Genomic DNA, 13,118 nt, shown 5'->3' on the forward strand with positions numbered 1-13,118 from the left:
AGAAGTGTTTTAATCTGTCTAAAGTGCAAAGGAAAAGAAAACTGAGACATACATGAAAAAAATATAAAGTGGCCTGAGCCTAGAAAATAAGCTAGCATATATACACGCATGGGGAAATCTATATATTTGAGCATGCAGAGAAATATAAACACTTGAGAGTATGTTTTTCCTCGTAACTTATTTTGTGTTTCTCCAAAAACAGAAGAGTAAATAATAGTTACAGTCACCACCTACTGGGTTTCAGCAAAGAGGTCACACATGGTGGGGAGGGCTGGGGTGGGGGGCTCTAGCTGCCACTTTCAATTACTTCCCTGGTGAAACAAAGCAGGAGGTTAAGTTACTCCAGGAGACTCTCAACAGGGCTCCCATTGTTCCAAGCTCACAACTGAGGGATACAATGGGCCCCTTTCATATGGAGGCCCTACAGGCTGGAGGAATGGTCCCTTAGTGACAACTTTTTGTTGGGACATGGAATTTTCATAAACACGGACTTGCCCAAATGTGTTAATTAGTTTTTAAAAACAGCACAAAATAAAGAAATAAAACTCCATGGACACTAAACTGAGAGTCAGGATGCCCAAGTCTTATAAACCAGCTCTGTCTCGGATGTGACTTTCAGCAAGTCAACTTGTTCTTTCTGAGCCTCAGTTTCCTTGATTATAAAATGAAAATGATTTCCAAGATCACTTAGAACTCTAAAATTCTATAAACACACAGGACGTCTATCGATGTTGGTACACTATTCACTCCAACAAGTGGGGATAAATTATGAGCAGAAAAGAATCATTAGTTCACATCTTTTCATTTACTATCAGCACTTAAAACAAGGAGGCTTAATAAAAACAGGCAGAGAGACTGTTTTCTGTTCCTTCTGTCAAACACACAAGATATGATGAATAAGGCCCAATGGGTTCCTCATCCCAACCATCTAGGATCACTCAGGCAAGTAGCCCTGAAGCACAACGAGGAAGGGTATATAACCAGAAGCCACAAGTATGTTTTCCGTCACCGTTTCTCAGGTTATCAATGTATTTCAAGAATCTCTTGATTTCTTTGCAATGATTCAAAATCCCTATGAGACAAATGCCATTTACAGCAAGAATGTGATCAATGTCCCAAGCTTCCACACCATGTCATTTTTTTGTTTTTTCGACCTCAAAACTTGCCAATGCAAGAACTTTGTCTCCAGAGCCTAAGGAGAAATAAACATAATAAACAAAGGTTATTTCAAATGCATTTAAAGTTCCATAGCTATTGAAACAGAAAATAAAACTCGCTTCTATAATCAGAGCATTACCCCTGAACTTTCCCAGTACCAATTCCCAACTTCCTTTCCCCTGCACAAATATCTCACACACAGAGGATGATTTATTGGTTACAAATCCTTACTTCAACTTACTTACTTCACTTACTTTATTTTTAAGTAATCTCTACCTGCAATGTGGGGCTCAAACTCACGATCCCAAAATCAAAAGTTGTATGCTCTACACTGACAGCACAAAGCCTGCTTGGGATTCTCTCTCTTCCTCTCTCTCTCTGCCCCTCCCCTATTCACTCTGCCTCTGTTTCTCTCAAAATTAATAAATAAATAAACTTTAAATTAAAAAAAAAAAAAAAAGAAAAGAGTTACATGCTTTACTAACTGAGCCAGCCAGGTGCCCCCTTACTGTAACTTTAAATGTGAAATAGAGGGGCACCTGGCTGGCTCAGTCAGTTGAGCATCCGATTTTGGCTCAGGTCATGATCTCATAGCTCATGAGTTCGAGCCCCGTGTCAGGCTCTGTGCCGACAGCTGGGAGCCTGGAGCCTGCTTCAGATTCTGTGTCTCCCTCTCTCTCTGCCCCTAACCCACTCGCATTGTCTCCGTCTCTCTCAAAAATAAACATTAAAAAAAAAAAAAAAATTAAAAAAAAAATGTGAGATAGAATATATAAAATTTTAGTTTACTTTATATTTATATTTAGCTGACAAATATTTTTAAAATATTAGACTATATTTATTTTTAATTAAAAAAATTTTTTTTTTCTTAATGTTTTTATTTATTTTTGAGACACAGAGAGACAGAGCATGAGCAGGGAAGGGGCAGAGAGAGAGGGAGACACAGAATCGGAAGCAGACTCCAGGCTCTGAGCCATCAGCACAGAGCCCGATACGGGGCTCGAACTCACAGACTGTGAGATCATGACCTAAGCCAAAGTCGGACACTCAACCGACTGAGCCACCCAGGCGCCCCAATTTAAAAATATTAGGAAATAAACCTAATACGAGGGATTTATAAAGAAAACACTTCTGGTTTTACCTCAATTTTTATTTTTTTCTTAAGTAGGCTTCATGCCCAGCACGAAGCCCGATGCAGGGCTTGAAATCAGGACCCTGAGACCACAACCTGAGCTGAGATCAAGAGTCAGAGTGAGCCACCCAGGCGGCCCTGGTTTTACCTCTAAACTCAAGATAAGGCCATCCTGTTATCTCACTCATGGTATCCATCAATGTGAGCAGTAATGCCTGGACAGCTTTCAGAAATATGAGGAGACTCACCGAGGTCTGTAGACACTTTCTCAAACTGGCTGAGTATAGCACCTGCATTTGCTGACAAGAAGGCCTCATCATCTGCGGTCAGCTAAACAAAACAAAACAAAACAAAACAAAGCCTGAGAGAGTGGATTCGAACATTAACAAGAGGTTCTAGGAACCACCTTTAAGAATGTCTCAGGATCACAAACTAGATCACAGCTCACAAAGTTCTGTACCAAATACTTTGTACCTTTTCTTTATACCTAATATATTAAATTAAATATAGGTACCTTCTCTCCAAGTTTCCTGAGAGCTGTTAGTATCTCCACTTTCTGTTGAGTGTACAGGCCTCTTTCCAGCTTTCCTACCATGAGATCTCTGTCCATCTGAAATGGATGAATGCAAAGAATATGGTACTTAAGTTAAAAAACATTGTGTCCAGGGCGCCTGGGCGGCTCAGTCTGTTAAGCATCTGACTCTGGCTCAGGTCATGATCTCATAGTTCATGAGTTTGAGCCCCATGTGGGGCTCTTTACTGTCAGTGCAGGGCCCACTTCAGATCCTCTACCCCTGCTCGTGCTCGTTCTCGCTCTCTCAAAAATAAATAAATAAACATTAAAAAACAAAACAAAACATTTTATCCATAAAATCCAGATTTTCAGATCTACTTTTTTTGAGAGCGAGTGAGCAGCGGAGGGGAGGAGAGAGAGGAGGAGAGAGAATCCCAAGCAGACTCTGCACTGTGAGCGCAGAGCCCAATGCAGGGCTCGAACCCACTAACTGCGAGATCACAGCCCAAGCCAAAATCAAGAGTAGGCTGCTTAAGCAGATGCCCCCAGATCTACTTCTTCTTAAAGAGAAAAGATCCTCTAGCTGATTATTATAAAGAACTATAGAATCAATTCAAGGCAAACATGTCAGAAATACAGTTACACGGTTCTAATAAATCTTTTAAGATTTTATTTTTTAAGTAATCTCTATATCCAACATGGGGCTCGAACTCACAACCCCAAGATCAAGAGTCACATGCTCCACCGACTGAGCCACTCAGGCACCCCTCAGTTCTAATAAATCTTAATGCTAATCATAACCACTGCCTTGATTATAAACTTTACTGAGGAACTGGTAGGTCAACACCTTCCTTTAGAGAGAAGCTATCCTCCAAGCACTCATTCCCTTAAACTGAAGTGTGGTCTATAGGCTTGAATGAGATAACTGGTATCAGGTCGCCAGGAATGTTGGTTAAATATCACCTCTATCACCAGAAACACTGATAGCCTGTAGTATGCCTGGGTACTATTCCATGTGCTTTACACACATTACATGTTACACATAGTATGTGCTTTACGCATATTATTTCATTTAGTCCTTATAACAACCTTAAGAGGTAGGAACTACTATTATCACCTTTTTATAGACGGGGAAACTGAGGCACAAATAGGTTGAATAACATAACTTATTTAACTTCAATAATAATAGTAGTAATATTTACTAAAAAGTTTATTGGGGCACCTGGGTGGCTCAGTTGGTTAAACTTTCAACTTCGGCACAGGTCATGACCTCACAGTTCGTGAGTTTGAGCCCTGTGTCGGGCTCTGTGCTGATAGCTGAGCCTGGAGCCTGCTTTGATTCTGTATCTCCCTCTCTCTCTGCCCCTCCCCCATTCGCGCTCTCTCTCTCAAAAATAAACAAACAAAAGATTATTAATTGTGTTAAAACTATTAAAAGTAACTTCCCTAAGGTCACATACCTCCACCATAGAGCAGGGATACAAATCCTGCCAGTCTGACCCAAGTCCATGCTATGCTACTGAATTATCAGTGGTTGTAAATCACTTGTTAATGCCTTAATTATATTCAAGTCTATAAACAGACTTTCTCAAATCCAGGTTTATAGAGATGTTTGAAACTCTTAGATGAGAAAGGCTACATGCACAAAAAGCAATGCTGCTAATGAATTCTAGATGGGATTTCAACTCGGCTTCAAAAATAAATGGTAAAACCTTAAAGTTGGGGTTCGAGTAGAAGCAGTCAGTAGCAATTTAAACTGCCATATGCTGTTTACACCTCTATATTCAATAATTGCTCAAAAGACTAATTTTGTCAGAAAACTGTGGGTTGTGGCTCTCAAATCAACTGATTTTTTTTTTTTTTTTTTTTTTTGGTAGCTGACTATTTTCTAGAGCAGTTTCAGGTTCACAGCAAATTGTGTAAACATACAAAAATTTCCCGTATCCTCCCTGCCCCCCACTCATGCACAGCCTCCCCATGATTTTTCACCATCCACCAGAGTGGCTCACTGACACCACACAATCCCCCCAAGTCCACAGTCTATACATTAGGATTCACTCTTGGTGGTGGTGTACATTCTCAACTGACCAATTTTTAAACTTCAGACTAACATAATGAGCAAATTCTGGAGCTGAGAAAAAAATACGCACAGCAATTAAATCAATGTAAAGAAATTTTACCTCCGCTAACCTTGTCCGAAGTTGACCTGGTTGTTTCTTTGCAAATAATCTGATGACCTCTGGGGTTTTAAAGGCCTGGCTGATAGCTGCCTGGATAGCCTAGGATATAAGAAGGTAAAAACTAAGCCAAATATTCCAGTGAATCAGACATTACAGTAATTGACTGATGAGTTTTCAATTACTAACAGGTCGTCTTTGTTCATCAAACACCGTTATAATTTTAGTTTCCGTTTGCTATGCTGTTGTATTGATAAGCACACACTCATCTGGAAGTTAAACCCCAAAAAAGGGTTTCTATCTTAAATATACTTATAAAAAAAGGGGAAAAAGACCAACTGTGTCACTAGTGTAAGTAAATTATGCTCACCAGTTGCATTCCACTGAGCTCATCTACCAAAGTCATATTTCCAGACATGATTTTCTTCAGTGAATCATTAAATTCACTTAGTTGCTCCAGAGTTTCCTTTTTGGTTTCTTCATATTCATCTGTATCAAGTTCCTCTCTGAAGTACAGCAAACATAGAAAAACAGAGTTCTAAGTGAAAAAAAAGCAACCTTATATTTGGACTCTAAGACTTCAGATACATATATTTACAAAAAATATACTGAGGGACAAGGCTGAAAGGAAACAACAAAATGCTAATAACAGATGTGTTCAGATGTTAGTCTAATGCAGGCGCTTTCCTGCAATGTGGTTACCTTGATAATTAACCATTTTTCTTTTACCAAAATGAGGCACACTTAACAAACCACATAATAACTTCCTTTTAAGCACTCTACGAATCAATGCGTAACCTTGGGCAAGACACTTAACACAGCTGAGTCTCATTTTCTTGATCTATAAGCCACAGATAATGATAGTACTACCTTACAGGGCTGCTACGAGCATTAAACGAAATACAGAAAGTGCTTGACAAACAACAGGGCTTGACAAAGCAGCCATTTCATTTATGACCATCATTGATGGTAGATAAAATTCTGTGCACCTTGAAATACAATAGCAATGCACCACCTATCGTCTGCGAACGAGGCTATTTTTATTCACTACTTGAACAAGCCATTTATTAAACATTCACTACAAATTCAATGACAGCTACCACTTATTGAGCATCGGCTCTGGGCCAAGTATTGTTTTGGCCCCTTGACTTGAAATATTTACAACAACCTTTCAAAGTAGTTAAAAAAGGCAATGAACACTTTTGGTCCTTGGAACAGTTGAAGTTGAAAAGACACTAGAAGTTCAAGTAGTATCTTCTCAGCTTGATACCAAGCAGGCCTATTTTAAACACCAAAGAGAAGGTAGGTGTTAGTTATTATTTTCACTTCACACTCAGGGAAATGGAAACTTAAGGGGGTTACCTTTATGACTCCAAGGCTCGCCCTGAGTTTATTTCTCCAACAGACAAAGCACTGTGAAGAACACTACAGGGGAAACCAAAATCACACACGGGTCTGCACCCAGAGCTTGTAATCTAGCTGCAGAAAAAAGCCACTGGACTGCATAGCAGCATTCAGTTACTCTCACCTGCATTCCTCCAGATCTTGTAATTGCTGCATTAGTCTATCCAACTGTTCTTCTAAATTCTGCTTTAATTTGCTCGTCTCTGTCTTTCCTCTGGAAGCCATTTTGATCTCTAGGAAGAAAAATAAGCCCACATACAGTATATATTTGGTTATTTGAAATGATTCCACGTTCCAGTGCAATTCACAATGGGCTATGTTCATTCTGAGCTACAGGTGTGGGAAAGAGAGTTGTGCAAAGAGAATTGCATTTTAGGTATAGAAGTTTAAACTCCTATACTAGTAACACCCCACAAGAATGCCTGGCAGTCTTCTTACCTGACTTGACAAATTAATTAAAAGTCTTCACTATTGGTCCATCTTACTTTACACAGATTTGATAGTTAAAAACACAATCTTTTAAAAATGTTTATTTATTTTTGAGGGAGAGAGCAGACGCGTGAGCAGGGAGGGGCAGAGAGAGGGGGACAGAGGATCCAAAGCGGATGACAGCAGTGAGCCGGGTGTACGGCTCAAACTCATGAACCATGAGATCATGACCCGAGCCGAAGTTGGATGTTCAACCAACTGGGCCACCCAGGCACCCCTGAAAACACAATTTTATAAAGAAATAGATTAGGGCTGGGACACCTGGGTGGCTCAGTTGGTTGGGCATCCAACCCTTGCTCAGGTCATGATCTCATGGTTGGTGGGGTTGAGCTCTGCATGGGGCTCTGCACTGCGGAGCCCGGTTGGGATTCTCTCTATCTTTCTCTGCCCCTCTCCTGCTTGCATATTCCCTCTCTCTCTCAAAATAAATAAATCAAAACATTAAAAAAAAAATAGATCTTTTTGCTTTACAAAAAGATTCATTGTAACATTCTTTTTCGTTCTTAATAAGTATTCTCTAGGACTCAGAACATTCCTGGGGCGCCTGGGTGGCTTAGTCAGTTGAGTGTCTGACTTCGGCTCAGGTCGTGATCTCGCAGTTTGTGGGTTCGAGCCCGGCATCGGGTTCTGTGCTGCCAGCTCAGAGCCTGGAGCCTGCTTCAGATTCTGTCTCCCTCTATCTCTGCCCCTCCCCCGTTCATGCTCTGTCTCCAAAATAAATAAACATTAAAAAATTTAAAAAAAAAAAAAAAAAAAGAACACTCCTAGCATTGTCTTGTTGGTTTTATGTGCATTTACCTAATAACTTGTGGGCACTGACAATTTTTGCTGTGAATTTCTCCTTTGGAAATATGCCCCTGGATTATTTTTCTCTTACTGATTTACAGCAGTATGAAGCCTTTGCAGTTATGTTGCAAATATTATCTCATCTCTTGACTTTAAATTTTACTTATTGGTTTTTTTTTGTCATAATAAATTATTATTATAAGTGTTTATTTTTGAGAGAGAGGGTGTGTACGTGCACACGTGTGCGAGCAGGGGAGGGGCAGAGAGAGAGGGAGACAGAGGATTTGAAGCAGGCTCTGCGCCGACAGCAGAGAGCCTGATGAGGGGCTTGAACTCATGAATTGTGAGATCATGACCTGAGCCGAAGTTGGACGCTTAAGTTGAGCCACCCAGGTGCCCCAATGATAAATTATTATTTTTAATGGCCAAATCTGTCTTCTTTAAGTCTTATTAGTTTTATGTCCCATGAAGGCAGGCCCTAACCATCTCAAGATTTTAAAAAACACACGATTTTATATTCTAAGACTTACATAAATTTTTCTTTTTACATTCAGTTTTTTTTTTTTTTTTTGAGACAGAGAGAGAGCAAGTTAGTGAGGGGTAGAGAAAGAGAATCCCAGGAGGGGCAGAGGGCGGGCGGGAGGGAGGGAGGGAGAGAGAGAGGGAAAGAGGGAGAGAGGAAAAGAGAGAGAGAGGGAGAGAGTGAGAAGAGGGCCTCATGCTCACCCGAAGTGGGACTTGAACTCACAAACCGGAGATCATGACCTGAGCCAAAGTCAGTTGCTTAACGACTGGGCCACCCAGGCACCCCTACATTCAGCTCTTTAAGCCACTTCAACTCTTTTTGTTAATGCTATGAAATACGAGTCTAACTTCTATTTTCTTTCAAAGGAGGAGCGAGTTGCCCCAACACTGTTTATTAGTCAGTATTTATGCCACTTTTAATGTAGACTCAGTAGAAAGACTCACGTGTGTTTCACTGAGAACATTCTGGTCGTAAGACTGCCTTGTTATTTTGTCAGCTATAAAGCTGGTACAGTGATAACTGATAGGGAGTTGCCTTTATTATTGCGGAATTTTCTTTCCCCAGTAATTCTTGGCTATTCCTATGCATTTTCTCTTCTGGATGAATTTAAGAATCAGAGTGTCAAGTTCCCTTAAAAATGCAATGAAGGGGTGCCTGGGTGGCTCAGTCAGTTGAGTGTCTGACTTCGGCTCAGGTCATGATCTTGCATTTGACGAGTTCGAGCCTCACATCGGGCTCTGTGGGGAGAGCTCAGAGCCTGGAGCCTGCTTCAGATTCTGTGTCTCCCTCTCTCTCTGCCCCTCCCCTGCTCATGCTCTGTCTCAAAAATAAATAAACATTTAAAAAAAATGCAACTGAAATTTTGAGAGGGATTACATTAAAATTAGAGCCTAATATGCAGATCTGTATCCCTGAAATTTGAATCTTCCTGTCAAACAATATATCACTCCATTTATCTTGGCTTTCTTTCACAATCTTTAAGTTTAAAAGTATTGTTTTGTTAACAAAGGCCTTGAACACTGGCTATTCTTTGACATTTTATATATATTTTTTGTTAATACTGGGAATAGACTTCTTGTTATTACAATTTCTTTTTTTTTAATGCTTTATTTTTGAGAGAGTGTGAGTGGGGGAGGGGCAAAGAGAGAGGGAGACAGAGGATCTGAAGCTGGCTCTGCACTGAGAGCAGTGAGCCCAATTGGGGCTCGAACTCATGAATCATGAAATCATGACCTGAGCCGAAGTCAGACACTCAACAAATGAGCCACCTAGGCACCCATTATTACAATTTCTTTTTTAAAAAAAAATTTTTTTTTTCAACGTTTATTTATTTTTGGGACAGAGAGAGACAGAGTATGAACGGGGCAGGAGCAGAGAGAAAGGGAGACACAGAATCAGAAACAGGCTCCAGGCTCTGAGCCATCAGCCCAGAGCCTGACGCGGGGCTCAAACTCACGGATCGCGAGATCGTGACCTGGCTGAAGTCGGATGCTTAACCGACTGCGCCACCCAGGCGCCCCTACAATTTCTAATTATTGCGGGGCACCTGGTTGGCTCAGTTGGTAGACCATGCAACTTTTGATCTTCGGGTTATGAGTTCATGCCTGGTGTTGGGCACAGAGATTACTTAAAAATGTTTTTTTCTGATTATTGCTAGTGTAGAGAAAAGCTGCTGCTTTTGGTGTGTTGATACTGTATGCGTTTATCTCAACATTTATTGTCTTTAAGGGGGGCTTGGGTGGCTCAGTTGGTGAAGAGTCTGACTCTTGGTTTTGGCTTAGGTCATGATCTCACAGTTCATGGGTTTGAGCCCTGAGTTGGGCTCTGCACTGGCCTGTTTGGGATTCTTTCTCCTTCTCTGTCTCTCCCCAGAACTCTCTCATTCAACATAAATAAGTAAACTTAAAAACAACAACAACATAGTGTTTAAGTTTTTCCATTTATAAAAATTAAACTCACATTTCTTTCAGGAAACATGTTTTGCTTAATATCAGGTATAATGATTCATCAAAACCTAAATCCTAGGGTAATTTATTAGGGCATTTAAAATTTTCCTACACATAATCACTACCAGATGATCTGGTATGTGAACCTCAATGAAGAGAATTCCTTATGTTATATTTCAAAATAGAATGTAATCAGTGAAAATCTATTCTTACTGCCATAGCTGTTAAAATTGGCTTAAGTCATCTACAGTGATTAATGATACAGAAATATAAACGAGCTACATTATAGCCAGAAGTGTAACTTATTATAGCTGTATGTCATGTATAATAGGTTAGCCAAAAGTCTAATTTATTACAGCTATGCTTCACGTATAATGTCCCCTGGGAAATACACATTTAAATTTTATTTTAGGCTCAGTTGGCTAAGCGTTTGACTTGGGTTTCTGCTCACATCATGATCTCATGGTTTATGGGATTGAGCCTCACACTGGAATCTGTGCTGACAGTGTAGTCTGCTTGGGATTGATTCTCTCTTTCCTTTTCTCTTGGCCTCTCCCCTGTTTGCATGTGTGCGCTAGCGCTCTCTCTCTGGCTCTCAAAAATAAACATTTAAGTAAGTAAATAAATAAATAAGTAAATAGGGGCATCTGGGTAGCTCAGTCAGTTGAGTGTTGGTCTTCGCCTCAGGTCATGATCTCACAGCTCATGGGTTCGAGTCCCGCGTCGGGTTCTGTGCTGACAGCTTGGAGCCTGAAGCCTGCTTCGGATTCTGTGTCTCCCTCTCTCTCTGCCCCTCCTCTGCTTGTGCCCTCTCTCTCGAAAACAAATAAATATTAAAATAAGTAAATAAACAAATAATAAATAAATAAATTTTCTTTCAGGGGCACCTGGATGGCTCAGGTGGTTGAGCATCTGACTCTGTGATTGTGGCTCAGGTCACAATCTCAGGGTTGTGGGACTGGAGCCCTGAGTTAGGCTCCACACTGAGCCTGGAGCCTGCTTGACATTCTCTCTCTCTCTCCCCCTCTGCCCCTCTCCCCTGCTTGCAAGCTTTCTCTCTCAAAAAAAAAAAAAAAAAAGTTAAAAAAATTTTACATTTTATATCTGTTGAATTTTCCAGTGAAAGTAAAGCCAAACTTAAAACTGACAGTGTCTTTTCAGGCTCAGTTTCCTACAGTCTAACCATGCTGAACTACTTGCTGTTTCAATTTTAGGATATGTGCAGCCAAAGCGAGCATTACTTGCTATTTCAAAACATGCCATGCACACTTTCATTCTTTTCTTTGAGCATGCTTTTTTTTTTTTTTTTTTTTTTGTACCTATCAAGCCCAGGTAATCCATTCTTCAGGGTCTAGCTAAAGTTTCAGCTTCTCCATAATGTCTTGGTTCCTTCCCAATCACTAAATTGTGAATTATTTGTAACTTGGGATTTTTTTTTTTTAATATTTATCTTAGAGAGAGAGAGAGAGAGAGAGAGAGAGAGAGATAAAGAATGAGCAGGGGAGGGACAGAGAGAGACGCAGAATTCAAAGCAGGCTCTGCACTGCCAGCTCAAATTCTCACCAGGGGCTTAAACTCACCAAATGTGAGATCATGACCTGAGCGGAAGGTCAACGAACTGAACCACCCAGGCGCCCCTTTACTTCTTTATACATCAGCAGCTTCGATAACGTTGGGCAGACAGAAGGTCTGGATACATAATTGGTAAATGAATAATGATTGCTTCTTCCATTGCATCTCACATCTTATTCTCTTCTTAGCACTTATTTCTGCCTTAAGTTATATGTGCTTTCATTATAGCACATTGATTATTGGCCTTTCTCTTCAGACTATGAACTCTCAGGAGAAAATGAATTTGATTCCTCTTTTAGCACCTTCAGCACTTAGTAGAGAATAGATATTCAATAACTGGATAAAGTGTATAAGGGCACCAACTGTTTTAAAGAGGCAAAACTATTTTAAGTAAATTTCAGGGAAGATGGGGCACTTCAAAAGCCGAATCCTGGCACTGCTCATTATTTGAAATTTATCCGGAAAGATTAACTCGCTGGCACCACCTAGTAGTCATTAAAGGCGGTGCACCTTTCACAAAACTGCCGAAAAGGGCGCTCAAAAACCGCAATCTGGAGCGGAAGATGCTCGTTTCACGCTCACCTGGCCTCCTAGCACTTTGAACTCCGCACAGTGTGGCCCGGTCCCAAAGTGCATAAACCTCCAACTGTTGAAGTTCCAAGTGCCACAAACTTGACGAAAGCCAAATTGTTCATCAGGGCTACAAGAAGCTCAAAGTTCAAACCACTTGGAGGTGGAGTCGGCTGAGGAATAGGAAACCATCATCAAGTAGTTTCATTTACTTGACATAAACTTGGCCTAAAGCAGTCCAGGTAACTTCCACTTGAGCAGCCTGCGCTCGAAACACACCCTTCCCGTTTCAGGAAGACACCATGGGGAGGAGGAGAGCGGGGCAAGGGAGGGAGGGAACCCGTTTTCTCCCTCCACTGTGCCTCGGGCGGCCTTTCTGAGACGTTCCCTAGAGAGGTCGCGGGCGTCACTGAGGAAAGCCCGGCACCCCCGCACGCCTGGGGGGAAGCCGTCAAACCCAGAAGCAGGGAAAAGATAAGGGCGGAGGGCACACGTTTTCCCCGCTGGACGTGAGCAGCGTCGGGACCTCAACCATCCGGACGCGTCGGGGAGCAGCTCCGGCCACAGCCCCAAGTCCCGTCCCCACAGGGGAGCTTGAAGCTCCCGCACTTGGGTCCTGCGGCGGCCAGGCTCGACTAGGCCCCACCTGCCAGCAGGGGTCGCCGGGAACCCCCGCCCCCGAAACTCTTCCGGCTCCCCCCAGACCAGAAACCGAACAACCTCCCGGGGCCCTCGGGGTCCCCTCGGCGCCCCCTCGGCGCCTCCGCCACCGCGTCGGTCCCAAAGCTGGGAGCCAGGGGCCCCGCCTACCTGAGGGTCCGGACCGGGCGGACGCTCGCAGTAG

General features: G+C 41.8%; 1 protein-coding gene across 3 annotated transcripts; it reads right to left on the bottom strand.

Annotated features, from left to right (window-relative positions):
• Positions 1-786: 786 nt before the first annotated feature.
• LZIC (leucine zipper and CTNNBIP1 domain containing) lies at positions 787-13,114 on the bottom strand. Of its 3 annotated transcripts, none has more exons than XM_032594191.1 (7): positions 13,085-13,114; positions 6,510-6,618; positions 5,352-5,487; positions 4,985-5,083; positions 2,805-2,900; positions 2,539-2,620; positions 787-1,192 (listed from the first exon to the last, which is right to left on the bottom strand). In XM_032594191.1, exons 2-7 carry the CDS (start codon positions 6,608-6,610, stop codon positions 1,134-1,136), a joined length of 573 nt encoding a protein of 190 aa, XP_032450082.1. In that variant the 5' UTR covers positions 6,611-6,618; positions 13,085-13,114; the 3' UTR covers positions 787-1,133. The 3 variants fall into 3 exon arrangements, with proteins under 3 accessions (XP_032450082.1, XP_032450084.1, XP_032450083.1); XM_032594193.1 differs by lacking the exon at positions 13,085-13,114 and adding an exon at positions 12,345-13,024; XM_032594192.1 differs by lacking the exons at positions 2,539-2,620; positions 2,805-2,900 and having other exon boundaries at positions 13,085-13,104.
• Between the last annotated feature and the right edge of the window lie 4 nt (positions 13,115-13,118).

This window comes from Lynx canadensis, chromosome C1, assembly GCF_007474595.2.
Source record: "Lynx canadensis isolate LIC74 chromosome C1, mLynCan4.pri.v2, whole genome shotgun sequence".
NCBI lineage: Eukaryota > Metazoa > Chordata > Mammalia > Carnivora > Felidae > Lynx > Lynx canadensis.